General features: G+C 41.8%; 1 protein-coding gene and 1 long non-coding RNA gene across 2 annotated transcripts; both read right to left on the bottom strand.

Moving 5' to 3' along the window:
- Positions 1 to 4475: 4475 nt before the first annotated feature.
- On the bottom strand, positions 4476 to 14376 carry LOC139041591 (uncharacterized). The gene is made up of 3 exons (XR_011497042.1): positions 14175 to 14376; positions 11313 to 11398; positions 4476 to 6145 (listed from the first exon to the last, which is right to left on the bottom strand). It is a non-coding gene; the product is annotated as an uncharacterized lncRNA (long non-coding RNA).
- A 1410-nt stretch (positions 14377 to 15786) lies between these two features.
- On the bottom strand, positions 15787 to 22356 carry TMT1A (thiol methyltransferase 1A). The gene is made up of 2 exons (XM_014847386.3): positions 21353 to 22356; positions 15787 to 17148 (listed from the first exon to the last, which is right to left on the bottom strand). The coding sequence occupies exons 1-2, from the start codon at positions 21848 to 21850 to the stop codon at positions 16912 to 16914; spliced, it is 735 nt and encodes a 244-aa protein (XP_014702872.1). The 5' UTR covers positions 21851 to 22356; the 3' UTR covers positions 15787 to 16911.
- Between the last annotated feature and the right edge of the window lie 4462 nt (positions 22357 to 26818).

The following is a 26818-nucleotide window of genomic DNA, read 5'->3' as shown; positions in this document are numbered from 1 at the left end:
GCCCACCCATCAAAGCCTGTCCCCCCAGCATTTCCACGTCCCAGCCAGTTCTCCCTCACCTCTTGAATGTCCCCCCAAATCCTGAGTGGGGGAGACACCTCTGAGGGCCCCCATCCCCTGTCTCCCTGGAGATGGATCCATCTCGCAGAATAAAAGCTGATGCCATAATTACTTGGCTTGTTTGTGTGCATCAGGCAGAGAACCCTAATTTTGTGCGGTAAAAATTGGTGACTCCGGCAGGCCCAAGGTCCTGTGACCGACTGCCCAAGGCTCTGGAACCCTCATCAGGGTGTGGGGTCTTTTCATTGCTGCTCAGCGGCAGCCTAGACAATTTCATCTGGAGGCTTGATTGAGGGATTCCCGTTTCCCGCTGGGGTGCTCCAGGCCCCACAGCTTTTTTATTCTTTTGGGAGAAGAAATAGCTTCTGGGTTTGGAAGATGTCTCTGGGCTCTGGGTAAGTAACTTCAAGAAAGTGTCCTTTACCTTGTCTCTCTGGTTTGATTTCCTGGAAATATAGGTTCAGCTTGTACTCTGGGGAAGCCTGGCGGGCTGAGACTCAAACCTTGGGCCTGAACCACCCAAGGTAGTTAGAGGCAGGATCAAAAGTTCACTGGTGAAGTTGCTTCTGGATGTGGCAGGTCCCGGTGATACTGGCTCAACACAAGGTTGACGTAAGGGAAGCCATATTGTCGAAAAGAGACCACATTATAACTTTGAATGATCTCTGCCTAACTTACCCAGCTGGATTTGCACCCTCCAGGAGACCGACCTGCTCTGTAGATTTTATGCCCCCTGCTTGTGCATATACCTCCCAGCTGCAATAAGACGAGAACTTCGTTCTTTTGAGTTCCTTAGGAATGTGATGGGCCCCACACAGAGAGTCTGTGCTGATAGCCATCGTCAATGACAACTGAAAGATCTGGTTTGGCGACTCCTGGGTCAACATTCCTAAGCCTCTCCACTATGAGCCATGGGCCTATGTAACTGCTTCAAGATTCTGTGCCCCCCCCTTAAGATGGTTCTTTTGGACGTGAGTTCACATCTTCCCTCTTGCTAGCAAGCTGTAATAAAATGCCCTTTCTCTGTTACCATCTTGCCTCTTGACGATGGGCTTTTGTCTGGCAGTGAGCAGATCATGCCTTTGTGCGCTAACACCGGCGCTGGTTCTGACTTGCCCCTGGCCATCTGGTTTAGGGTAGCTCCTGGCTTTGGTTCTCAGCTACTCCTGGCAAACTAGCTAGTGTTCTGGTCTATGCTATATATCGAATTGTGTTGTCTGTTAATGTTTGTCTGACTTGAATTGGCTATTTGGGCACCGAGTTTTTTGGTGACTGTAACAAACTGCCTTTTGATTAATCTTGTAAGGGTCTTCTGACTCCAAAGAAAAGAGGCATTGTTCTTCCAGTCCTTCAGGATGTTCCCAAGTATCTGGAGACTTCTGCTGGTTTACAGTTCAGGACTTAAAGATGCCTTTTACTGCATACCCCTGAGTCCTGAGTCCCAGGACCTGTTTGCCTTTGAATGGGCCGATCCAGAGACTAATGTAAAACAACACTGTGGTTGGATGATACTTCCGCAAGGATTTCAAAATGCCCCCACCATCTTCGGGGAAGCCTTAGCCAAGGACTTAAGGAATCTCCAGGTAAGTGAGGGAGTCTTATTCCAATTATGTGGATGACATATGATTGCTAGTAAAACTAAAGAAGCTTCAGACCAAAATACAATCCTTACTTTGAGCTTTCTGGCAGAAAGGAGATAGAAAGTGTCAAATAGAAATGGCAAGCAATAGGATATATTGGAGTATATGAGGAAGCCATTTGGTGTAAACCTAATTCGGCCTGACTTTGTTTTTCCAAAAGGGACTGACATGGCCATCAAGCATGCATTGTATATCTGCTTTAAACATTTACTTTGGCAAGAACAAATGCCCTTAAGATAAAGGTACTTCCCCCGATATTGGCATTTCCTTATGGATAAGCATCTTTCCTCAGGCTGGGAACTGATTGCTGTGCTCGCCTTTGACCACCCAGCTCAAGACAACAGACCTGCCACCCTGCTGTGTCCACCCAGACAGCAGACCTACCTGCTGTGTGCATCAATCGCTGTGCTGACAGAGCAGTCTCGCGACTATTGTAAAAGGACATTTCAATCATATGTGAAACATGCTCTTTGGGGGTATATAAGCACTCTGTACACCCCACTTCTTTGGTGCCCTTTCTCCCTTTGGGAAGAAAGGCCCTGGGCCATGGTCCTCACATTTTAGCTCAGAATAAACTCACCCAAATTTTCATTTATAGATTGGTTATGGATTATTTTCGTCAACAAAAGTCTCTGAGAGAAAAGCACAAATTCCTCAACTGACTGTAAAGTACCTAGGATTTGAGTTATCAAAAGGACAAAGAAACTTATTGCCAGATCGAAGGGAGGCATTAGCTGGGGTGGCTATGCCCACCACCAGAAGACAGTCGTGAGGGTTCCTGGGCATGGCAGGATTCTGCTGTATCTGGATCCCTAATTTCGGACTGATAGTGAAGCCCCTCTATGAGGCTCTCAAGGGTGGAGACAATGAACCTCTTAATTGTCCTTCAGAATGCCATAAAGCCTTCCAAACCATTAATGAGAGTCTGCTTACCCACCCTGCTGTAGGCCTCCCATACATCAGGAAGCTGTTTGAACTGTTTGTTCATGAGAGGCAAGGAGTTAGCCTCGGGGTACTAACCCAGAATTTGGGTAACATGAGAAGAAGGCCTGTTGCCTATTTCTCCAAACAGTTGGATGTGGTGACTAAAGGACGGCTGGTGTGCCTGAGGGCGGTAGCAGCCACCTGTGACTTGTTACAGAAGGCAGAAAAGTTTGCTTTGGGTCAGCCCACCACTGTGCACACTCCTCACTGTGTACTTCCTCTTTTGGAACAAAAACGAGGATACTGGCTCACTCTGGGAAGCTAGGCAAATATCGGGCCATACTACTGGACAACCCGAATGCAAAATTAAAGGTGACATCCAGCTACTTTGCTTCCTGCTACAACAGGAGAACCTGTCCAAGATTGTACAAATAATTGAATAAGTTTATTCTAGCAGACCCAACCTGACTGACAAGTCTTTGGAGAATCCAGATAGGAAATATTTACTGATGGGAGCAGCTTCATGGACCATGGATTTCGGAAGGCAGGGTATCTAATAGTAACTCATCAGGAACTCCTCGAAGCAGAAACACTCCCTCCGGGTATTGTTACCGAAGCAGGTTCGTTTTTGCCTGCTGCCTGGAAAGCCAAACACCGAGACGACGAGATTGCAGCAGAGAGAGAGTTTACTCACAAGGCAGCCACATGAGGAAGCAAGGGCATGAGCCTCAGATTCGCTTCCCCAAAAATAGGGACTCAGGGATATTTATGGGAAACGGGGCAAGGTGGTCTGAAATGTGGAGAGAGGTGACTGGAGGTGAGGAGAGGTGAGATAATTGATGATCTGCGTAAGTGTAGTCAGACTTCATGCCTCTTCATAGGACCCATGTTCACAAAATGGTGGTGTTAGCATGACCTGAGGGTGGAGTTTTTAGCCTTCTGACGTCAAAAGGTCGCCTATCGGCCATCTGTGCGGGCCTGGTTGATGAGTTGGTGGTCTCAACCGGCCTGAAGTGGACAAGGAGTTCTAATTCCTGAAAAACAGCTCACACACCCATTACCATGGTGACCCAGGCTCCAGGGAGATGTTATGTATAGGAGTTTAGTGGGAGTCAGGTAGCATATTGCCTAAACAGTACAGTTAACAATGGTGGGTTAAACAGCTAAAAGCTATAATCAGTAATTGCAAAAAGGAAAAAAAACTTTAGTACCTAGATACTTGATCATCAATGGCTAACTCTCTGCTGATTTCAGTATGTCTGCCCAGAAGGCAGAAGTCATAGCCCTCACGAGAGCCCTGCATCTTGGAGCTAAGAGAAAGTCAACCATTTATGCTGATTCTAAGTGTGCCTTCTCTGTCGTGCATGCACATGGGGCCATATGGAAAGAGAGAGGTCGTCTAACTGCAGGAAGAAAAGAGATTAAACATGCAGGAGGCATACTGGGCTTATTAGATTCTGTTTTGACTCCAGAAAAAGTGGCCATGGTACATTGCCCAGGCCTCCAAAAGACTGATAGTTGTATAGCAAAAGGAAATGATTTGGCTGATCAGGCTGCAAAACCGGCAGCCAGAACTGAAAACCCAAATCCTAAGGCCCTAGCACTCATCCTGAGTATGGATCCGTCTGTGTTTAAGCGTCAGTATTCAGAAACACATTTAAACAGCAGGCAAATGGGGATTTCGTACAGGCTCTTGAGGCTCAATGGCAGTCAGTACCAAACAACCAAAGAAGGCTGGGTTTATAATGAAAAGGGACTAGTGCTTATACCCAAGCACTTAAATGGAAAAAAAATCACTACTCACCCACATCAGAGAACCCATGAGGGAGAGATGCAACCATAATTGGCTACAAAAGTTTATTGTTGGCCCACAAATGCAAACGACTATCCAGAAGGTGGTACAAAATTGCTTGATTTGTGCCCGAAACAATCCCCAAACCAGGCCACCACCAGTAATCAAAGGGGTGCAAACCAAAGGCACAGAACCAAGAGATGATTTACTGTTATGCTGAGAGCCCTGGGAAATGATAAATATCTGCTGGGTTTTGTGGACACCTTCACAGGATGGGTCGAAGCCTTTGTGGTCAAGACAGAAAAGGCTTCCGAAGTGACAAAGGCCTTACTAAAAGAAATTATCCCTCACTTTGAGTTGTCTCTTTCAATTCAAAGCAACAGCTGAGGAGCTGTCATAGCCAAAGGGACACAAGAGGTATCTGGAGCCCTCGGAATACAATGGACGTTACATGCTTCCTGGAGGCCTCAGTCTAAGGGAAGGAGGGAAAGGATGAACATACCTTAAAGAAAACAATTGCTAAAATATGTCAGGAAACCAACCTAACATGGGATAAGGTCTTTCTGGTTCTCCTGCTTAGGGTAAGAGTAGCCCCTAGAAGGAGGTCTCAGTTAAGTCCTTCTGAAATGTTGTATGGGAGACCCCTCCTTAAGACTAAGTATTATTGCAATCTTGAAAATGGTCATGTTGTAAAAGAATTGGATGCCATAAAGTGTGTACAGTCTCTAGGTGCTACTTTATCCACTATACATAAATAAGCTTCTAGCCAATTAGTGTTTCCAACCAACGTCCCCAGCATTGCATAACCCTAGGGGATTGAGTCCTGCTCAAGACTGGGAAAAGTCCACACCCTGAGGACCAACGGTAACCTAAGTGGAATGGACCCTATGCAGTCCTGGTTACATATCCTTCAGTACAATTCAAGGGAGTTAAGCCTTGGATACACCACTCACGAGTAAAAATAGTACCCATTTCCAACCAGGACCTCCCTCGTCCCCTTTATAATTCTCAAACAGGCAATGCTCTTCTTGGACAACAAGAAACAGAAGAACTGAAACCTTTGGTGGGCATGGAGGCCTACGGCGGGCAGTTCTACTCAAGAGTGTTCCTGTGACCCCCTAACTGATCTTTTCAGAAAAAGCAACAAAAACTGAAGGAACTCGTGGGTCTCCATGTACCAGGCTGAGTGGGTTTCAACTCCCTTTCTGAACCCGACTTCGACTGACCAATACAAACATCTCCAAACCAGGATGAGAAGAAGACGGCATTTGTTGTAGACAGCTGTCCCAAGACTCCAGACCAGGCCTGTGTTCTTAACCTTATAAATCCTCATTTAAATCTGTGTAACGTTTAAACCCTGTATAATTGTATAACAGATAATTTCTAGATTGCCTTACCTTTTTACCTCCCAATACCTTACTCCTCCGGTTCTGTAAGATAGCTTAGAACCTGATTACAAAACTCTTTTAATTAATCACAAAAATGCCATTTAAGATTTTCCTGATGCTATGTTTGTTTTTGCAGTCCACATCTGAATGGGCCTCTAATGGCAATGGTTTTTTTTTTACAATGGGCACATTCCTTTGCCACACATAAAAATCAGTCCAGGGTCCGGCCTGGTCGTGCAGCAGTTAAGTTCCCATGTTCCACTTCGGCATCCCGGGGTTCACCGGTTTGGATCCAGGTGCACACATGGTATGGCTTGGCAAGCCGTGCTGTGGTAGGCGTCCTGCATATAAAGTAGAAGAAGATGGACACGGATGTTAGCTCATGGCCAGTCTTCCTCACCAAAAAAAAAAGAAAGAAAAAGAGAAATGAAATACTGATATGTGTTTCAAGGTAGATGAACCTTGAAAACATGCTCAGTGAAAGAAGCCTCTCAAAAGTCCATATATTATGTGATTCCATTTATATGAAATGTCCAGAATAGGCAAACCTACTGAGACAGTAGATTAGTGGTTGCCTAGGACTGGGAGACAGTGTGGCAAAAATAGGGAGTGACTGCTATGAGTATGGAGTCTTCTTAGGGGGTGATGAAAAATGTTTTAAAAATAGATTATGATGATGGTTGCACAACTCTGAGTATACTAAAAACCACTGAATTGTATACTTTAGGTAAATTTTATGATATGTGAATCATATCTCAATAAAGCTGTTGTTAAAAGAGAGTCACTTGGGAAAAAAAGGCACTTGGGTTGATCTTTTTCCCCCTGCATCAATGTGGTTAGCATTGATCTGGAATACAGTTAGATGGTTTTTATTTTTCCATTTTAGAGTTCCCCCGTTTTTCATTTTATTTTATGTAAGACCTTCTTTTACCTATTTTATATAAAACAGTGACATGGTTCCCCAAATCAAAACTATACAAAGGGTATATTAAAAATTGTGGGTGGGGCCGGCCCGGTGGCGCAGTGGTTAAGTTCGCATGTTCCACTTCTCAGTGGCCTGGGGTTCGCAGGTTCGGATCCCGGGTGCGGACATGGCACTGCTTGGCACACCATGCTGTGGTAGGTGTCCCACATATAAAGTAGAGAAAGATGGGCACAGATGTTAGCTCAGGGCCAGGCTTTCTCAGCGAAAAAAAAAGAGGAGGACTGGCAGTAGTTAGCTCAGGGCTAATCTTCCTCAAAAAATAAAATAAAATAAAATATTTATTTAAAAAAAAAATGGGGGCTGGGCTGGTAGCCTAGTGTTTAAGCTCACACACTCTGCTTTGGTGGCCAGGGTTCGCAGGTTCAGATCCCAGGTGTGGACCTAGCACCGCTCGTCAAGCTGTGCTGTGGCAGCATCCCACATAAAATAGAGGAAGATTGGCACAGGTGTTAGCTCAGCAACAATCTTCCTCAAGCAAAAAGAGGAAGATTGGCATTAGATGTTAGCTCAGAGCCAGTCTTCCTTGCAAAAAAAGAAAGTGTCATTCCTCTCTGCCCTTTATTTCTACTCTCTTCCCACCTACCCAGGACAGGTAGTCAATCTCACTAGTTTCTGGCGTAGTCTTCCTAAGTTTCTTTTTGCAAAAATAAATAGATACATACGTATTTTCTTATTTACCCTTCTTTTTTACAAAGAAGGTACCACACAAAAGATAGTTTTACCTAACATAAATTTTGTTTACTTAATAATATATCCTTTAAATTACACCTTATCACTTCATAGAGCTCTTCCGCATTCTGCTTTACAGCTGTGTAGTACTCCTCTTGTGCAGCAGTACCCTGGTTTATTCAGGCACTCATATGTATGAGCATCTAGCTTGGAAACCTTACAAACAATGCAGCAATGAATAACTTTGTGCATCTGTATTTTCATATTGTTGGAAGTGTGTCTTCACGGTAAATTCCTAGGAATGGGGTTGCTGGTCAAAAGATAAATGCAAGCATAATTTTGTTAGAAGTTCCCCAAGAGTTGTACAGATTTGCATTCTAGCAATATACAGAAGTGTCTATCTGTGGCTTTCCCAAAAGAATGTGTTGTGAGGCTTTTGAAGTCTTTGCCAATCTGTTATGTGAGAAATGATATCTCACAGTAATATTCATTGGCGTTTCTTGTATTGTGAGTGAAATCGAATGTATTTTCATATGTTTAGGGGCCATTTTTACGTATTAAAAAAATTGTGACGGGGCCAGCCCCATGGCCTAGTGGTTAAGTTTACGTGCTCCACTGCCGCAGCCCAGGGTTTTGCCGGTTCAGATCCTGGGCGAGGACATGGCACCGCTCGTCAGGCCACAGTGAGGTGGCATCCCACATGCCACAACTAGAAGGACCTGCAACTAAGATATACAACTATGTACCAGAGGGATTTGGGGAGATAAAGCAGAAAAAAAAAAAGATTGGCAACAGTTGTTAGCTCAGGTGCCAATAAAAAACAAAATTGTGACATTTGATAATTTTAAAGCTGTGAAGAGTTTGGGGGAGGGGGTGTTGGAAGACATCCTTGGACTCATCCAAGGATTTTGAGTCAGGGGATCATATATGGGAAGGTTCTACAAATAGAAATCATTTCAGCATGGAGAGATTAGTCAGGGACAAATGTGAACTCTCCTATAAAAGGCAGCCTAATTTTCCTTTTGAAACCTAGAGAGTCCAGACAGCATTTTCTCTGTAGCCCTCATTCAGTTCTTCCCACAACTATTGCGCCATTCCACACTGCTGTCGCCTGCCTCGGCTGGTTAGACCAGTTTGGCGCCTGACTGAAGATCCCATTATCGTTTACATATTTGCCTTTTCTTTCTTTTCCAGGCTAGTTGATGTGGTAGGCAGAGTAATGCCTCCTCGCTGGTACCCCTAGAGATGTCCACATCCTCATCCCCAGAATTAATGAATGTGTTATGTTACGTGGCAAAGGGACATTAAGGTTGCAGGTAGAATGAAGGTTGCTAACCAGCTGACCCTGGGATGGCCGATTGTCTTGGATTATCTGGGTGGGGCCAGTGTAATCCCAAGAGCACCTATAAGCGAAAGTGGGAGGCAAGAGAGGCAAGTCAGATTCAGGGAGAGATTTGAAGATGGAGGAAGAGACCATGCGTCAAGGAATCAGGGTGGCCTTTCGAAGCCGGCAGAGGCAAGGGAACAGATTCTTCCCTAGGGCCTCCAGAAGAAACAGTCCTACCGACCCCTTGATTTGAGCCTACTGAGACCCATTTTGGACTTTTGTCCTCCAGAACTGTGAGATAATAAGTCTGTGTTGGTTTAAGCCATTAAATTTGTGGTAATTTGTTACAGCAGCACTAGGAAGCTCACATGGCTGACATGTGCCCAGCATTCTCCTCCCTAGCCAGTCCACCCCAAAGGATAGGAGAGAGTGACAGTGTAGAATTGAGGATCACAGCTCTGCTGAACTCCCCAGAGGGAAGTCTTTAGGAATGAAGAGGACTGAAGCTGGAGTGCTGGGGAAGTAGAAGGCAGCAAAGGAGGCTGAGATGAAGCAGCCAGAGAGGGATGAGAAGACTCATGAGAGAACAGTGCCCAAAAGCCACGGAGAAGGGGGAGGAGGGTCTCCAGAAGGATGACCAGAATCAGATATTACACAGCTAACGCACACGATGAAGGCTTTGTGTTTGAAAAGCGGGAAATCAATAGCGACTTTGTGGAGACCAGTTTCAGGTGGAGGCCGAAACCCAATTGTAACAGATTGAGGAGTGAGTGGGAAGTGAAAAAATGGATTTGACATTTCCAAGAAACTTGAGCGTGAAGGGTGGAAAAGAAGGCAGTAATCTGAGAGGAAAGCAAAACTAAGGGTTTTGTTTGGGTAGTTTTGTTTTATTTTTACTTGAGGAAGATGTAGTGGATGTCAGGATGTTTTAACACAGGGGAAGGAATTCCTGGAGAGGAGAAGCATGAAGATGCACAAGGAGTCTGACTTGACAGAGGAAAGACCTGAGAGAGATGACTTAAGAGCCCAGGGCTACCCTTGCAGAGCCTGGGAGAAGACCTGATCCTTGGATCAGGAGTCAGGATCTGTGAGATTCCTAAATTTCTAGTTCCATTCAATGGCTCCTCTTTTTTACTTCTGTGAAATGAGTAGTGAAGTCATCTCCTGAGAGGAGGAGTATGGAAATGAATGTGGTACAGGTTTGGCCTCTGTGGCAGCTGCGGGTAAATGACAAGATTCCTGAGCAGCACTGAAAGTCTAACTCGGGTTTTATACTCTCTCCTGAGAGTGGGAACAGTGGAAGCATTCGTACATTTAACAAAGAGTAATTGAGTGCAGCAGAGGTGAAGGGGAGTTGAGACAAGTGCCCTGTCCTCAAGAAGCTTAGGGTCAGGTTGGGGAGACAGAGGAGTAACGCAGCAGCCAGCGCACATTGAGAAGGTGGGAGGAAGAGGTGTGGGCCTGAAGGAGCAGAGACAAAGGATCTGACAATCAAACTGGAGGATTAAGAAAGTTCTTTTTGGAGAGAGTGACTTATGGGATCTTTTAGAGAACTAGTAAATTTTCAATGAAGAGAGGGTAGGGTTATTCCAGACAGAGGGCACAGCTTGTGGAAAGGCACAGAGGTGAACAGCCCAAAGGGCACAATGTGTAGAACCAGGGATGGGAATGGCTTGTAGAGGATTGAGGTACCGGCTGGGCCAGTTTCCGAGAGCCTTGCATTTTAAACTAAGGATTTTGAACTTTAATCTGAAAGCTAGAAGAAGCCGTCAAAGGATATCAGGCAGGAAGTGGTTTTTTCTTTAGGTTCTGGGAGCAGTCTGGAGGGCAGATTGGAGGGAGTCGGGCTGAAGCCAGTTAATCCAAGTAAGGAGTGATGTGTGCAGAAGCGATGGAGGAAGAAAGGAAGGGATGGTGTGTGACTGGTTGTGAGAGGTAAGAGAGAGAAACCTAGGTTGATGTCCTGGTTTCTGGCTTGTGTGACAGTGACAACAATGGTTTTGCCATTTACTAAGATAAGAAAGTACAGAATCAGAAGCAGAGTAGGGGTAAAGGAGACCTTCTGGTCAGAAGTTGGCAGGTTTGTATGGCAATAGGAAAAGGGGGCATGAATAGGAGAGTGACGATGAATTGATTCCTTCTGCGCTCCAGCCTAGTTAGAGAAGGGTTTCAGTGTCAGCTGGTAGCCTGAGACAGACTAAGGCAGGTGGAAGCATTAGTGGTCTCTAAGTTGAAGAACAGAGTTAGGAAGAGAGATAAAAGGCTGGGAGGCTATGTTCCAAGAAAGGACTTCAGAGTTTAAAATTTCATATGTGGCTCTTTGGAGGTGACAACAGTATGCTTAGCCAGGTGCTTGGCATGTCTATTTTTCTCCAGAAATGGTGTATTTATTTGTAGGAGCGTTTTTCCAGTGAGAGGCTCTATACCTTTCATCAGACTCTCAAGGTATCTCTTATGACCCTATAAAAATTAAGAATTAGTACTAGGTAGCACCATTTTTACCCGATTTTCACATTTGCAGGCATACCTGTCATCCAGGTGCTTTGTGAGCATAAGGCAAATATTTCTTTATAAAATTTTACTCGAGATCCCAGAAGGGCTCCTACCCAGAATCTGAAAGAAAGAAAATAAAAACACAGTAGCAAAAATGTCGGCTGACAGGTTAACAATTTATTAACAGTATCCACTCTCTTTAATGTTTCCTCCCGCTTTTAAAACTAGGCGAGCAGATGGGGTTGTATTCGCTGGCAAGTAATTTTGCATCATGGGCCTGTTAGCCCCAGTTCCATCAGATCCCATCTCTTGTCAGCAGAATGACTAAGATTGTTTCTCACATGGATGGACACTGAGGATATTATGTTAAGCGAAATAAGCACAATAGAGAAAGACAAACTGTATGATTCCACTCATATGTGGAAGATAAACAAATACATGGACAAACAGAACAGATTAGTGGTTACCAGGGGTAAGGGTGTGGGGCGTGGGCGCAAAAGGTGGAGTGGTGCACCTGTAAGATAACTGACAATAACATACAACTGAAATTTTGCAAGATTGTAAACTATCATAACCTCAATTTAAAAAAAAAAAGAATTGTTATTCAGAAAATTTGCAACGTCACGTAGTCAGAGCACATGCAGAAGAACTCTTGACCTGAAATGACTGCAGAACCAAAGATTCCTCTCCCCACAACACCAAAGGACTGCACATGAGCAGAACTTGAAAGCTGGACTCTCTCATCAGAAGCAAGGGATCTGTCATCCAGGAAGATCCAAGATTAAAATCCCTTCCCCACCTTACCCTAAATGTTTAAAATCTTGCTATCAATGTTTAAAACTTTACCATAAATGTTTAGAACCTTAGCATAAATGCATAAAGCCCACCAGTCAAAACCTGTCCCTCTAGTGTTTCCTTGTGCCAGCCTGTTCTCCCTAACCTCTTAAATTTTACCGCAAATCCTGAATCAGAGAGACAGATCTGAGGGCACATGGCCCTCAGATTGATCTAGCAGATTTACGGAGCAGTGAAGCTGTTTTCCATTCCCAAAAGCTGATGCTGTAATTAATTAGCTTTTTTTAAGTGCACCTCGGGTAGGAGAACCCTATTTTTCTGTGGTGACAATTTGATATTTAGAATCATTTATATTTATAAACAACTATGCATACATTTGCTTTAATACTGCAGCATTGTCATTTTCGTTTTTGCTTGCTGAGGAAGATTTGCCCTGAGGTAACACCCATTGCCAGTCTTCCTCTTTTTCCTTGAGGAACATTTGCCCTGAGTTAACATCTGTTCCAGTCTTCCCCTATTTTGTATGTGGGTCACTGGTACGGCACTCCCACTGACGAGTAGGGTAGGTCCATGCCTGGAACCAAACCCAGGCCGCCAAAGTGGAGTGCACCAAACTTAACTACTAGGCATGGGGCTGGCCCAGCTTTTGCTGTTTATAAAGAAGGCTTTTAGGTTTTTTTGTTCCTAAGCCCTGGTGGACAATGAAATTGAAAAAAACTCTTCCTCTGGGATCAGAGTTAGTAATCTGTTCCCATAACTTGAGAGGTAAGATAGAATTTGAATTGAGTGCTACTTCTTTTACAGTCTTCTAATACCTGCTTAGCTTGACGGGCAAACTGGGAGCCAAGCCTAGAGGGACTTAGGAAACCACGTCTGTATCCACAGCACTCCGTGTAGAAGTTATTTGCAGCAACTGAAGCAGTTGCTGAACAGTTTTCTTTTTTGTTGACATTAGTTTTCTATGATTCATTACACTCTTCATTGCTTAATGGTTAAACAAGAATTGAATTTCAGTTAAGTCCTGTGTTTTCCAAAGCAATACCAAAGGGAAAGGCTTATGTTACTGTCAAGAGTACAAAAGGAACTATTATCTAATGTTTGCTTCACCTTCTATTCAAGTGTGAAATATGTAGGAATTTAGAAGAAACAATTAGAATGTTAGAACACTTAGGAACAGAATGTTTCATAATATTAGAAATCGTGATGTGGTGTTTTTGTTAGCCTTTAAAATAAGTGTTGGGCCCATGGGCTCAGGGCCTTAACAAAATTAGGAATAAGCTAATGGCAATAGTAGCCATCCCCAAATCTGCCATTCAGGCTCTGGTACCCAGCCTGCCTGCTTTCTTTCAGTTTCTTGAATGTACTGTGTTTCCTCCTTTTATTTTGTTCCATTAGACTGAAATACTCTTTATCCATCCTCTGGAATTCAGCTCAGATGTCACCTTCTCAAGGAAGCCTCTGATCCTCCTCCCGCTGGATAGGTCAGATTCTATTCTCCTGGCACCCTGCTCTTCTCCCTCATGGATAGCATTTATCACAATTGTATGTTCCATGAGACAGAACTAAGTCTAGCTTATTCAGGGATCTAAACCAAGCACCGGGAGCAGAATACATGGTAGGCACTCAATAAACATTTGTTGAATGAAGTTCAACATTTATTAAGCATCAAGTGCTTCACTTCATCACAGTAACCCTTTAGGAGATATTATTCCCATTAACAGATGAGGAAAGTGAGACTGGAGAAGTAACTTGCCAAAGGTCACACAGTCAACTAATGATAACAACCAGCTGGACCTTTGATACCAAAGCCATTGTCATTTTTCTTTTGTTTTCCTTATTGCATGCAGTTATCTCACTGAAAAGGCAGTGTTCTAGGCACAATACTGTGTGATCTACTCTTGGAAAGCAGACAGAGGGCCTGATCAAAATGCAGCCATGTGCTTATAATAGGCATTTGTCATGTGCATTCCTGCTTTCTCCAGTCACAGGCTGTCTGGCCGCACACCCAGTTGGGTGAGCAGTACGGGATAGGTTGCAGAGAGAACAGAGAAAAGAGCTGGGGACAGTGAATGAGACATAAGTTTTATTGGGTCTTACTCACTGGGAACGTCCAGGAACAGCCAGCCAGATGGAATTGTGCACCTGCTCCTACTACCGTGAACAGAGAGGGAGTTGCTTATGTAGGCAGGGGAAGAAAGGCTGTGTGATTGCAAGAGGGACTGTCCTTACATGGCCAGCATTCCAAGGATCAGCAGCTCACGTGGAGGGGCTCTGTGTTCCCTCAGGAGATGATGTTCTTTGAGAGAAACAGTTACAATACCAGATGGTTGGCATCCTGCCCAGAAGGGAGCCAGAAGGACACATGGTTCACATAGGACACGTAGGTTATTGTCGGGCAAGCGTGACCCTACACAGGCCCCATTTTCACTTGAAGAATATACAACTCTCCTTGTCTCCTTGTCTTGAGCACATGGTCTGGATGTGCTCAGCTCTAGGGACCTGTCCTGTGACCCATGCTTGAGCCAATCAGCATGATCCATCCCATCTAAACATTATGATGGGTTCAGGAATGCACTTGTGACCCAGTATGATCAGTCAGAGCCAAGTGAGACTCAATCTAGAACTTGGGAGTTTTTGCAAAAGTGGACTTGATCTTTCCAACTGGCCTTGGGTCCTGGAAACATGAAGATTGACACTACTTCCACAGACTCACCACCTGATGGGGCAGACAGACAGGATGGCTGACGTGACCCTAGACACTGTCTGGCTCCTGATAACATTATCTGAGCCCTGCTCAAGATGTTCCTGAGGCTTTCTCCCCTAATGATTGTCACTAATTTGAGTCAGGAAAGTCCTTTTTCTACTTGAGCCTTTTTGGTTTGGGAGTTCTGTCACTTGCAGTCAAAGGAATCATAACCAACACAGGACCTAAAAGACATTGGGCATGTTTGGCCTTTTTTCCGTTTCCGTTTTACATGGGCTTAAGTCACTTCCTCAGGCTCTTGGAATGATCATCAGTGGGTGTTTCCTAGGCCTGAGCAGGAAGGCAGTGAGAAGGTAATATTGCAGCGATGATTGCCAAAGTAGGAGCCGCAGTTCTGGGAATCAGGGCTTCTAGACTTGCTCAGTGGCTTGTGGAATGTAAGGAACTTTATTTGTTTCTCTATACCTCAGTTTTGTCTACAGAAAGTGAGAATAGTGTTTGCTACACCACTTAGACGAGGGCGAGGTAAGAATGTGCTGAGTGCTTTGTACTTTGTAGTCATTTGCCTTCCAACATGCTGACAACATTTCACCATGTCAACCCACGGCTTTTCATATTTCTCACTCGCTATACCGACCTAATCAGTAGTGAGGTGGGTAGACTAAGGAGGTTCCTACTTTGGGGAGACTGTAGAGGGAGGAGATTCATGTTCATAGCTTAGGAGGCCTCAGGTGAGCGTCCTGACTCACCGTAAGAATAACTTTTCATGTTCAAGAGAGTAGAATAGTGAGCTTCCCTCTTTTCCGCTCTGTGGATTTCACAAATGGGATCTTTCGACTTGAAGTTTTCAGAACTCATTCTGATCCTTCCAAAATTGCTTTTTCTAAAACCTAGCTGTGTTTATTGTTACCTGGCTTTAGAAAGAAAAATCTGTATGTTCAAAGAGCTTGTTTTTCCACAATGAAGGAAAGCCCTCCCAGAGACATTAAGAAAAATGAAACCAAGCCAGCAAAGATAAAAACCATTTATTTTATTTCCATTCCTAAAATGCATGTGAATTGATTGATTTGATGTTTAAACATCTCTTTGCAAAAATCTCAGAAAATACACTAAATTTATTAGAATACATACACACTATTGCTGAAACTTTTATTCTTCAGCCCTCTGACTGAACAACCTAATGCTTGTTTTCAAAGCACTTGTGATGATTTTCAGAGGTTTCCATGGTTGCAAGGAACAAAGAAAGCATCTTGGAACAGCAGTGAAAATTTGATCAGAATCATCCAAAACATACCTGTCTACTTCTTTAGTGACTCACAGGGACTCTTACAAAGTGTGCCGAATTATACAAGGTTTTCCTAATTACAGTCACCTTTTCTTTGCCTGCAACTTACTATGTTCAGCGGAGTATATGCTAGATAATAAGGGAAAGGAACCCAAGAACCTTAACTGCCTCAAATAGTTTTATGGATATACTAAAGTGTCAAGTACCCTCTTCATCTTAAGAATTGAAGACTAGAATGTGCAGGAAAATACACTTTAAAGGAATACTGGCATAAAAGCCATGCAGAACTAGGCGTGGTAGCATGGTACATTAATTTTGAAAGCCAGCCTGGTGATACTAAGAACAAATAGATCAGATTTCTTTTTCAAAAAATCTGTGCCATTTAGATTTGGATTTTCAACTAGTTCATATTTCTTCATTCAGTTTATGAATTATTGAGATTTTTTTCACTTCTCCCTTTTTAAAGTCTTCGAGTGATTTAACTGCTTATTAGCACAAAGCTCTCAGAGAGGGGGTAAAATTAAAATCTGTTGGGTAAAACAATATAAATAAGACAGTTGGAAAACTTTTGAAGTTACTGAATAAACTAAGGTTTGGGGCTAATGGTAGATTTCAATTATGAAAGCCCACTGTTTCCTTTTAAGGGAGAGTTCAAAGCTGGCTTGTTTTGTTTTGTTTTTGATTCTCTGGGAGACAATAGAAAATGGCTAAGTAGGGTATAACATAAACTTTTAAGGATGAAATTCACCTTACCTAAAAAAAGGTTTCTCCTCTCCCTATTAGTATTTTAAGTGTAAAACTGAAGCCTGAAGTTATTTGGGTCATTCAGCTCTCCACTCTCCACACGCGCTATTTCACAGCATATCCATAGATGTGAGGGCGCAGCAGCTCCCAGGACAGCGGGGCCTGTAAGTGCTGCAGCTTCAGCTTAGAGAAGTTGGCCCTCTCTAGGGCCTTCCAGGTCTCTCTGGTTAGGGTGCACCCATCAAACACAAGGTACCAGACAGGATGCAAGACCTGTTGCCAGAAGTAATTCCAGGTTGAACGCTCAGCTGCTACATGCTCCATGAAATAAAAAGCCCCTCCCTGAGAAAGAAAAAAAAAGAAAACTTTTGAGGATTTTAGTTTTGGGAAAATAGATTTATAAGATGATTGAAGTTTCAGCTTTCAGTGGCCCCAGAGGCCAACTTCATGAGAAGACATGGATAAATTAAAATTTAATAAGACACCATTTTGGTCAATGGTTTCACCTTCTGTCAGATTTTATACAGAGCTGCCACTCTCAAGCAATTGACACTATATTTTCTGACCGTGAAAGTAATACATAAGAATAGCTAGAACTTAAAGCAGTTACCGCATGCAAGGTGCTATCCTTAATGCCAATCACGTGTAAACTCACTTAATCCTCACAATAAACTTACCAAATAAGTTTATAATACTACTTACTATGATTCCTATTTTTAAAGATGAGGAAAATGAGTCACAGAAAATAAGCAACTTGCCCAAGGTCACACAGCTGATAAATGTCAGAATCAGGTTTTGAACCTTCGTGTTCCGGCTCCAGATGCTAGCAATACTGCCTCCCTGGTATGTTTCTTTTAGAAAATTTAGAAAATACAGAAAAATTTAAGAAGAAAAATAATCACCCACCATTTTAGCACCTTGAGATAACTGCTGTTAGGATTTTGTGTGTACTTCTATAGGAATAGGTACTTTTTCCCCTAAAACTAGAATTGGAATATACATTCTGCTTTGTAACCTGCTTTAGTTTTTCTAAAACATTTAAAAAATCTGTACACAATATTTCATACCACTGAAGGTACCATCTGTTATTTAACCGTTCTCATTTAGGTTATTTGCAATTTTTCTCTGTTAAAAATACTGTAACAGTGAACATCCTTATCCATAAGTCTTTGTGACCATCTCTAATTATTTCCAGATAACTTGCTAAAAAGTGGAACTGCTGAGTCAAAACTCTGTACCTTTTTAAAGCTGTTGGTACAGGTTGTCAAATTGCCCTTTGGAAAAGTTATAGCAAATTTGCCTGCATACCAGCAATGGAAGTGAGTGCCCGTTTCCAGTAAACGCTCATCAATACTTTTTTTCCCTGCATCTTTGTGAACTTGATAGGTAAAATGGTATTTCATTTTCAATAATATGTATATCTTTGATATTCTTAAGAGATATAACATCTTTTACTAAACTTTATTGTTTAAATTTAAAAAAGATTTGTTCTTTTCTGATTTGTCTGTCATATCCTTTTTCAGTTTTCTAATAGGGTGCTGGTTTTTTTCTTACTGACTAGTAAGGGCTTTTAGTATCATCAGATTATGTATATTACAAATGTTTTCCCCAGTTTGTTGTTTGCCTTTTATTTACTTTTTTTTTTTACTTCTACTTCTTTTATTTTTAAGAAAAATCTTTTAATTCATCTGATAATAGCTCTCAGGCTCTGCTTTGCAAACCTGTGGGAGAGTCTGAATCCACCCCATGCACTGCCTGAGATGAAATAACCATGTCTTATCTTTTTGGACCATTGTCACAAGGATGTAAATGATATGATTACTTAAGCAATCAGTGGATACTGTGTGTAAATAACTGTCATGTAAGTATGAACAACTGCTACTTTCATCCAGGGCAGTCCTATATAAATACAGGTCAAGTATAGACACAATAGAGGCTACACATTATTAGGGAGTCTTTGGAAGTTTTCTACCTGTCTACCTCTGAGGAGAGTAGGGGGAAAAGGACCTGACAGTCACCTCGAAAACCTGTAGTGACTGTCCCACTGTTCTTGGCCTCTTGTAGCTACCCTAATCTTGGCTATCCCAGGCAGGGAGTTTAGAGATAAAGTTCTCCCAAATCCCATGGGTAAGTATAAGACCTGTATTCAGGAGTGGAAAACTTGGAATGTCATGATTGAACAACAAAAAAAGAGAATTTCCATAGAGTAGGACAGGAGAGTAGGGAGGAGACCCAGGTTTGGCGAGGTCATTGTTTGCCCTCTGAGTTAGCACAAGGTGAACCTAGAAATGTTTGTCAGTCATTCAGATGACTATCAAGTAAACAGCTAGATATGCAGCCTGGAGTTAGAGATAGATCCAGGCTAGATATTTTGATTTGGAAACCATCTGTGTATGCGTGGTAAGTGAAAATCTTGGGGGTTCATGAGATCGCCTAGGGGATGTAGATAAGTGAAATGAGAGCCAAAAAAGAAACTCCAGTGTTTAAGGGATGGGCAGAGGAAGAACAGTCAGCGAAAGTAGTAGAAATGCTGAATCAGAGAGATAAAAAGGCCCAGTGATAAGTACTGGTGCAGTGATAAGAATATTTACATTAAAGAAAGTCAGTGGGGCCGCCTCCGTTCCCAGGCTCCACTTCAGAGGCCCAGGGTTTTGCAGGTTCCGATCCTGGGTGTGGACATGGCACTGCTCATCAGGCCATGCTGAGGCAGCATCCCACATAGCACAACAAGAAAGATTTACAGCTAGTACATATGACTATGTCCTGGGAGTGCTTTGGGGAGAAGAACAAGGAAAGAAAAAAAAAAAAGAAGATTGGCAACAGATATTAGCTCAGGTGCCAATCTTAAGGGAAAAAAAACAGAAAGTCAGACCTTCTAGCTGTGGACTTTGAGTAAGTGTCTTAACCTCTCTGAGTCTGTTTGCTCAACCCAACATGAAGACAATACCTGCTTCACAGGACTGCTGTGAGGCTTAAATGAGAATGTCATAAAGCTCGTGGTTACATTCAGCAGAGAGCGGGTGCTTTGCAGGAGCTAAGGAAGACTACCAAGAATATGATCCCCTTAGGAGTCTTACCAGGGCTATAAAATGGAGAAAATAATTACTTGCTTTGCAGGGGTGTTGTGAGCTTAGAAACATGGTAAACAAAACATCTAGTAAGTGTGCCCCGTTAGTGCCCAGTCTTAGGATACGAGAACCCAGCATTTGGGAAGAACAATCAGACCTTTTTCATTTACTGCTTTGATGTTGGCCTGTCCTTGAGCCAAAGGCAGAATTGTATTATTGCCTCAACACCCTACCTCCAAGTCCTTTTCCTCCTGAGGAACTTCCTCTATTGGAAATAAAACTGGGGATTATGGAACGCCTTTTCTCTTAGAATAGTAAATTCGAATGTTAAGATAGCCATACTTTATTTATGTTCAACTACATTTAGAATAAAATTATTATAAACTAGTTTTAAAAAAAATGGTAAAGGTAATATGTGAAAATTACATACAGGTATAAGGAATTTCAAACTATACAGAAAGGTATAAAATGAAAAGTTGTTCTTCCCTGTATCCAAGTCCCTTCCCGAGAGGTGAGCACTGTTAGTTTCTTATCTGTCATTCCCAATAACATATACAATATAGGCATATATTCTTTCCCCTCACACAAATGGGCTTATACTCTACATAATATTCCCATGCTTTGATTGCTTTTTTTCATTTGACACTATCTCTGGGAGATTTTTTCATATCAACATAGATAACTCTTCCTTGTTCTTTTTAACAGAATTCCTTTATATTATGTGACCATTTACTTGAACAGCTTGCTATTGATTCACATTTGGGTTATTTCCAATTTGTACTGTAACAGACACTGTCATGAATATCTTTTCATATGGATGAGTTTTTGCACATTTGTGCAGTATAGCTATCAGATAAATTCCTGCTAGATAAAAGAGAATTTGCACTTTAAATTTTGATCTTATCAAATTGCCTTCCAAAGAGGGCACTTCCTCCAACGTATATGGGGGTGTCCAAACCCCCAGTCCCACTCCAATATCACATTGCCTTTTAAAGTCTCTGACAGTACAGTAGGTAGAATTAGTTTGTTGTTTTCATTTGATCTTTCATCGTGAGTAAGGTTGAACATTTTTATCATATAATTAGCTATTGTTATTTATATTTCTGTTCCTGCTCTTTGCTTATTTTTCTCTTGTGGTTTTTTTATTGATTTAGAAAATCTTATTGATCTATTGATTTATAATGTCTGTTATGTGAAGGGAGTTCACCTTTTGTCTATCATCCCTGCCAAATACTTTTTCCAAGTTTGTTTTTGTACTTTAACTTTGTTTATAGTCTCTGCAGGAGTTTTAAAATTTTATGTATTCAGATTTATCAATCTTTCCCTTTATAGCCTCTTTCCCACTCTAACATTTTTTTTTTTGTTCAACAGTGCCTTCTCTAGTAGTTACTTTAGAATATTTGGTCCACCTGAAAGTGGACTGCCCTTGGTGATAGAGGTTCTCACTTATCCGGTCCTCCTCATACCCCGTCACTCACCGGCCTCAGCACCCTGCACACTTCCTGGAGGATCTGCTCCTGGTTCTCCACAGAGCACAGGACCAGGGTGCAGACCACCGCGTCCACGGAGCCATCGGCCACCTGGTGCATGTTCTCCCCGGCAGCCACCACAAAGCGCTCGAACTGCACATGTCGGTTCTCGGCAACGCTCTTGATCAAGAACTTCTCAAAGTTGGGGTTGGGGTCAATACAGGTCACCCTGCACCCAGGCGGGTAGTACTTGAAGTTGGCCCCGGTACCACAGCCCAATTCCAGCAGGGAGAGCTTCCCGGAGGATCCCACAAACTCCTGCAGGTTGCTGAAGAGCTCCCGCTTCTTGCTGGCCATCTGTTCATTGTACGTCGCCGTGAACCTCTCCAAGAAGCGGGGGAACCATATTTTACATATCCTATTCCACAAGCCCAGAAAGTTCAGCAGGTATATGGGAAATGCCAGGATGTAAACTGCCAGCTGGAGTATAAAGATGGTAAGCGCCATCACTCAGACAAGAAAAAAAACAGATGGCCAGTTAGAGACCTGATGGCTTTAAGTGCAGGGGGTAGGCTTCTGGCCACACTCCCCAGCCAATCAGGTGCTGCGGAAATAAGAACATACTGTGCTGGAAAGACGCAGCTGAAGTCAAATAATGGGCAAGAGGCCCGTTTTGCCCAATGAATAGCTCTTTGGCAAAAGGTGACGATAGCTTAGTTTTCATAAAGCAACAGAAGCTTCCCAGCTTTTCCTTAGCAAGAAGTTGACTACAATCTCTTATTCCAAATCTGTTCCTGCGTCTCCATCTGTGGGTGTGGAGATACTGCTGTAGTTTTACATGCACAGTGCACTTCGTCCTGTTCGGGTCTTCCAGTGACCTCTGCCAAGAAAACAAGTTCCAGGGGTGGAGCGTGGTTAAAACCACCCTAGAAAACCGCTGCCAAAGCCTCTTTTCTACAGGGTGCTCCCCTCCTCCCCAGATCCCACTCCTGTGACCGGTTCGTTAAAAGGAAGTGAAAGGGCATGCCTGCCTGGCTACAGTTAAGAAGAATTCCTCCTTTTCCATTGTGGGCTGAGGCTCGCAGACGTTCGTAATTCAAAAACAGGATTGCTTTTCAGTCACTGTTTTGGGCTGCTCATCTTTTAAACGGCAAGTTTCAGCTTCGAATTGTGCCCATCCACCGTATTACTCAGCTAATTTAGATAAAAATAGTCCCGCAGAATATCCACGTTTGGGAAGCTAAAGTATTCAGAAAACAGTTTGAAACATCCATGTGTTCTTAACAAGAAAGGCCGTGCTTTAGGGTGGTCAGGGAAGACAGAAATTTTCAAAAATATTGGTAACATTTATGTTTTTAAATTGGGTAATGGATAGAGAGAGTGTTCTGTTGTTTCATTATGTTATACCCTACATATATTTTATAAATATTATATCTGTTCCACTTTAAACATATTTTTTGAGGTGGAATTGACGTACAATAAACTGTACATATTTAAAGTGTACAGTTTTATAAGTTTTGATCTATGTAAGTGCCTATGGAACCATCACTTCAGTCAAGATAGTGAACATATCCATCACCCCCAAAAGCTTCCTCTTCCCCGTGTCTGATCCCTCCCTCCTGTGCTCCCCATCCCAAGGCAACCACTTCTCTGTTTTCTGTCTCTAGAGATAAGTTTGCATTTCCCAGAATTTTATGGAAATAAAATCATACATGGGTACCTTTTTGTCTGGCTTCTTTCACTCTGCGTAATTATCTTTAGAGTCATCCACATTGTTGCATGTATTTATTGATTTTGTTGCTGAGTAGTATTCCATTGTGTGGATATAAACAGTTTGTTTATCCCTTCTTCTATTGATGGACATTTATGTTGTTTTTAGGGTTTTTTTTTTTTTTTTTTTTTTTTTTACAAATTAAGCTACTGTGAACATTAGTGTATGAGTCTTTGTATGAACATACACTTTCATTTTTCCTGGATAAATTTCTGTGAGTAGAATGTGTAGGTCGCATGGTAGATGTATGTTAAATGTTTTAAGAAATTGCCAAAATGTCTTCCAAAGCAGTTGTACCATTTTATATTCCCACCAGCAGTGGATGAGAGATTTAGTTGATCAACATCCTCACCAGCACTTGGATCGCTTGCCTTTTAAATTTTAGCCATTTTAAAAGGTGTGAGGTAGTCTCTCACTGTAGTTTTTTAAAATTGTTAAATTTTTTTGAGGAAGATTAGCGCTGAGCTCACATCTGCTACCAATCTTCTTTTTGCTGAGGAAGACTGGCCCTGAGCTAACATCTGTGCCTATCTTCCTCTACTTTATAGATGGGACACCTGCCACAGTGTGGCTTGACAAGCAGTGCATAGGTGCACACCCAGGATTGGAACCAGTGAACCCCTGGCTGCCAAAGCAGAACCAGAGAACTTCACTGCTCTGCCACTGGGCTGGCCCCTCTCACTGTAGTTTTAATTTGCATTTCCCAGAAGGTTAATGATGTTGAACATTTTTTATGGGCTTTTTTTGCCATCCGTGTATCTTCTTTGGTAACATTAAATTAGGTTGTTGTTTTCTCATTGAGTATTGAGAATTCTTTTTATACTCTAAGTCATTTATCAAATGTGTGATGTACAAATATTTTTTCCTAGTCTGTGGCTTGTCCTTTTACTCTCTTGACAGTGTCATCAGTTTTCCCCACCTGAATCCACCCCCTGCCTCTGGCAACTACCAGTCTGTTTTCTTATCTATGTGTTTTTTTTTCTGTTTTAGATTCCACATATAAATGAGATCATACGGTATTTGCCTTTCTCTGTCTGACTTATTTCACTTAGAATAACGCCCTCAGGTTCCTTCCATGTTGTTGTAAAATGGCAAGACTTCCTTCTTTTTTATGACTGAATAATAATATTCCATTGTGTATATATATATATATATATATATATATATATATATACACACACACACCACATTTTCTTTACCCATTCATCCATTGATAGACACTTAGGTTGCTTCCATACCTTGGCTATTGTAAATAATACTGCACTGAACATGGGGGAGCATATATCTTTTTGTTAATGTTTTCGTTTCCTTCGAATAGATACCCAGAAGTGGAATTTCTGGATCATATGGTAGTTCTATTTTTAATTTTTTGGGGAATCTCTATGCCGTTTTCCATAGTGGCTGCACCAATTTATATTCCCAACACCAGTGCACAAGGTTTCCCTTTTCTCTGCATACTTGGTATTTCTTGTCTTTTTGATAATAGGCATTCTAACAGATGTGACGTGGTATTTTATTGTGGTTTTGCTTTGCATTTCTCTGATGATTACTGATATTGATCACTTTTTCATGAATCTGTTGGTCATCTGTGTAGCTTCTTTGGAAAAATGTCTATTCAAATCCTCTGCCCATTTTTAAGTCAGATTTTTTTTTGCTATTGCGTTGTATGAGTTCTCTATGTATTTTGGAAATTAACACCTTATCAGATATATGATTTGCAAATATTTTATCCCATCTGCTAGGTTGCCTTTTCATTTTGTTGATGGTTTCCTTTGCTCTGCAGAAGCGTTTTAGTTTGATGTAGCCCCACTTGATTATTTTTGCTTTTGTTGTCTTTGCTTTTGATGTCAAATCCAAAAACTCATCGTCAAGATCTATGTCAAGGAGGTTACCACCTATGTTTTCTTCTAGGAGTCTTGTGGTTTCAGGTATTGTTTTCAAGTCTTTAATCCATTTTGAGTTGATTTTTGTGTATGGTGGAAGATAGTGGTCCAGTTTCATTCTTTTGCTTGTGGCTGTCCAGTTTTCCCAACACCATTTATTGAAGAGACTGTTCTTTCCCCCTTGTATATTCTTGGCTCCTTTGTCATAAATTAACTGTCTATATATGCATGGCTTATTTCTGGACTTTCTATTCTTTTCCATCAATCTGTGTGTCTGTTTTTATGCCAGTAGCATACTGGGGGTTTTTTTTGTTTTGTTTAAACATTGGCACCTGAAGTAACAACTGTTGCCAATCATTTTTCTTTTCTTCTGCTCTTTCTCCCCAAATTCCCCCAGTATATAGTTGTATATATTTTTTTAGTTGTGGGTCCTTCTAGTTGTGGCATTTGGGATGCTGCCTCAACATGGCCTGATGAGCAGTGCCATGTCCATGCCCAGGATCTGAACTGGTGAAACCTTGGGCCACGGAAGTGGAGCATGGGCACTTAACCACTCAGCCACGGGGCTGGCCCCTGTTTTTATGCCAACAGCATTCTGTTTTTGTTACTATAGCTTTGTAACATAGTTTGAAATCAGAAAGCATGGTGCTTCCAGCTTTGTTCTTCTTTCCCAAGATTGTTTTGGCTATTCATAGTCTTTTGTGATTTCATACAAAGTTTAGGACTGTTCTATTTCTGTGAAAAATGCCATTGAAATTTTCATAGGGATCGCGTGTAGATTGCTTTGGGTAGTATGAAAATTTTTACAATATTAGTTCTTCCAATCCATGAGCACAGAATATCTTTCCATTTATTTGTATCATTTTCAATTTCTTTCATCAATGTCTTACTTTTCAGTGTACAGGTCTTTCACTTCCTTGGTTAAATTTATTCCTAGGTATTTTATTCTTTTTGATGTACTTGTAAATGGGATTGTTTTCTTAATTTCTCTTTCCAATAGTTCATTATTAGTATATAGAAACACAACAGATTTTTGTATTTTTATTTTGTATCCTACAACTTTACTGAATTTGTTTATTAATAGTAACAGTTCTTTGGTGGAATCTTTAGGGTTTTCTCATATAATCTCATGTCATCTGCAAATAGTGACAGTTTTCCATCTTCTTTCCAAATTGCTCTGGCTATGACTTCCAATACTATTTGAATAAAAATGGCAAGAGTAGGCATCCTTGTCTTGTTCCTGTTCTTAGAGGAAAAGCTTTTCAGCATTGAGTATGGCGTTAGCTGTGGGCTTGTTATATTTGGCCTTCCTTATGTTGAGGTACATTTCCTTTATACACACTTTATTAAGAGTTTTTATCATAAATGAGTGTTGAATTTTGTCAGATGCTCTTTCTGCATCTACTGACATGATCATATGATTTTACTTCTTCATTTTATTAATGTGGTGTATCACATTGATTGATTGGCAGATGTTGAACCATCTTTGCATCCATGGAATAAATGTCACTTCATCATGGTGTATGATATTTTTAATATATTGTTGAATTCAGTTTGCTAATATTGTGTTGAGGACTTTTGCATCTATCTTCATCAGGGTTATTGGCCTGTGATATTTTTTTTCCTTGTGGTGTCCTTGTCAGGTTTTGGTATCAGCATAATGCTGGCCTCATAAAATGAGTTTGCAAGTGTTCCTTCCTCTTCTGTTTTTTGGAAGATTTTGAAAAGGATTGGTATTGAAAAGGATTGGTATTAATTATTCTTCAATTGTTTGTTAGAATTCACTAGTGAAGCCATCTGGTCTTGGACTTTTGTTTGTCG

Source organism: Equus asinus, chromosome 22 (genome assembly GCF_041296235.1).
Source record: "Equus asinus isolate D_3611 breed Donkey chromosome 22, EquAss-T2T_v2, whole genome shotgun sequence".
Classification (NCBI taxonomy): Eukaryota; Metazoa; Chordata; class Mammalia; order Perissodactyla; family Equidae; genus Equus; species Equus asinus.
The sequence above is the reverse complement of the archived record's forward strand: the minus strand, read 5'-3'. Positions and strand labels throughout refer to the sequence as shown.

Excerpts from the sequence above, each read along its gene's own strand:
- TMT1A (XM_014847386.3), bottom strand. The coding sequence starts at position 21,850 with ATGGCGCTTACCATCTTTATACTCCAGCTGGCAGTTTACATCCTGGCA. Across the intron at positions 17,149-21,352 it reads TGTGCAGGGTGCTGAGGCCG|GGAGGGGCTTTTTATTTCAT; the intron begins GTGAGTGACGGG and ends TTTCTTTCTCAG.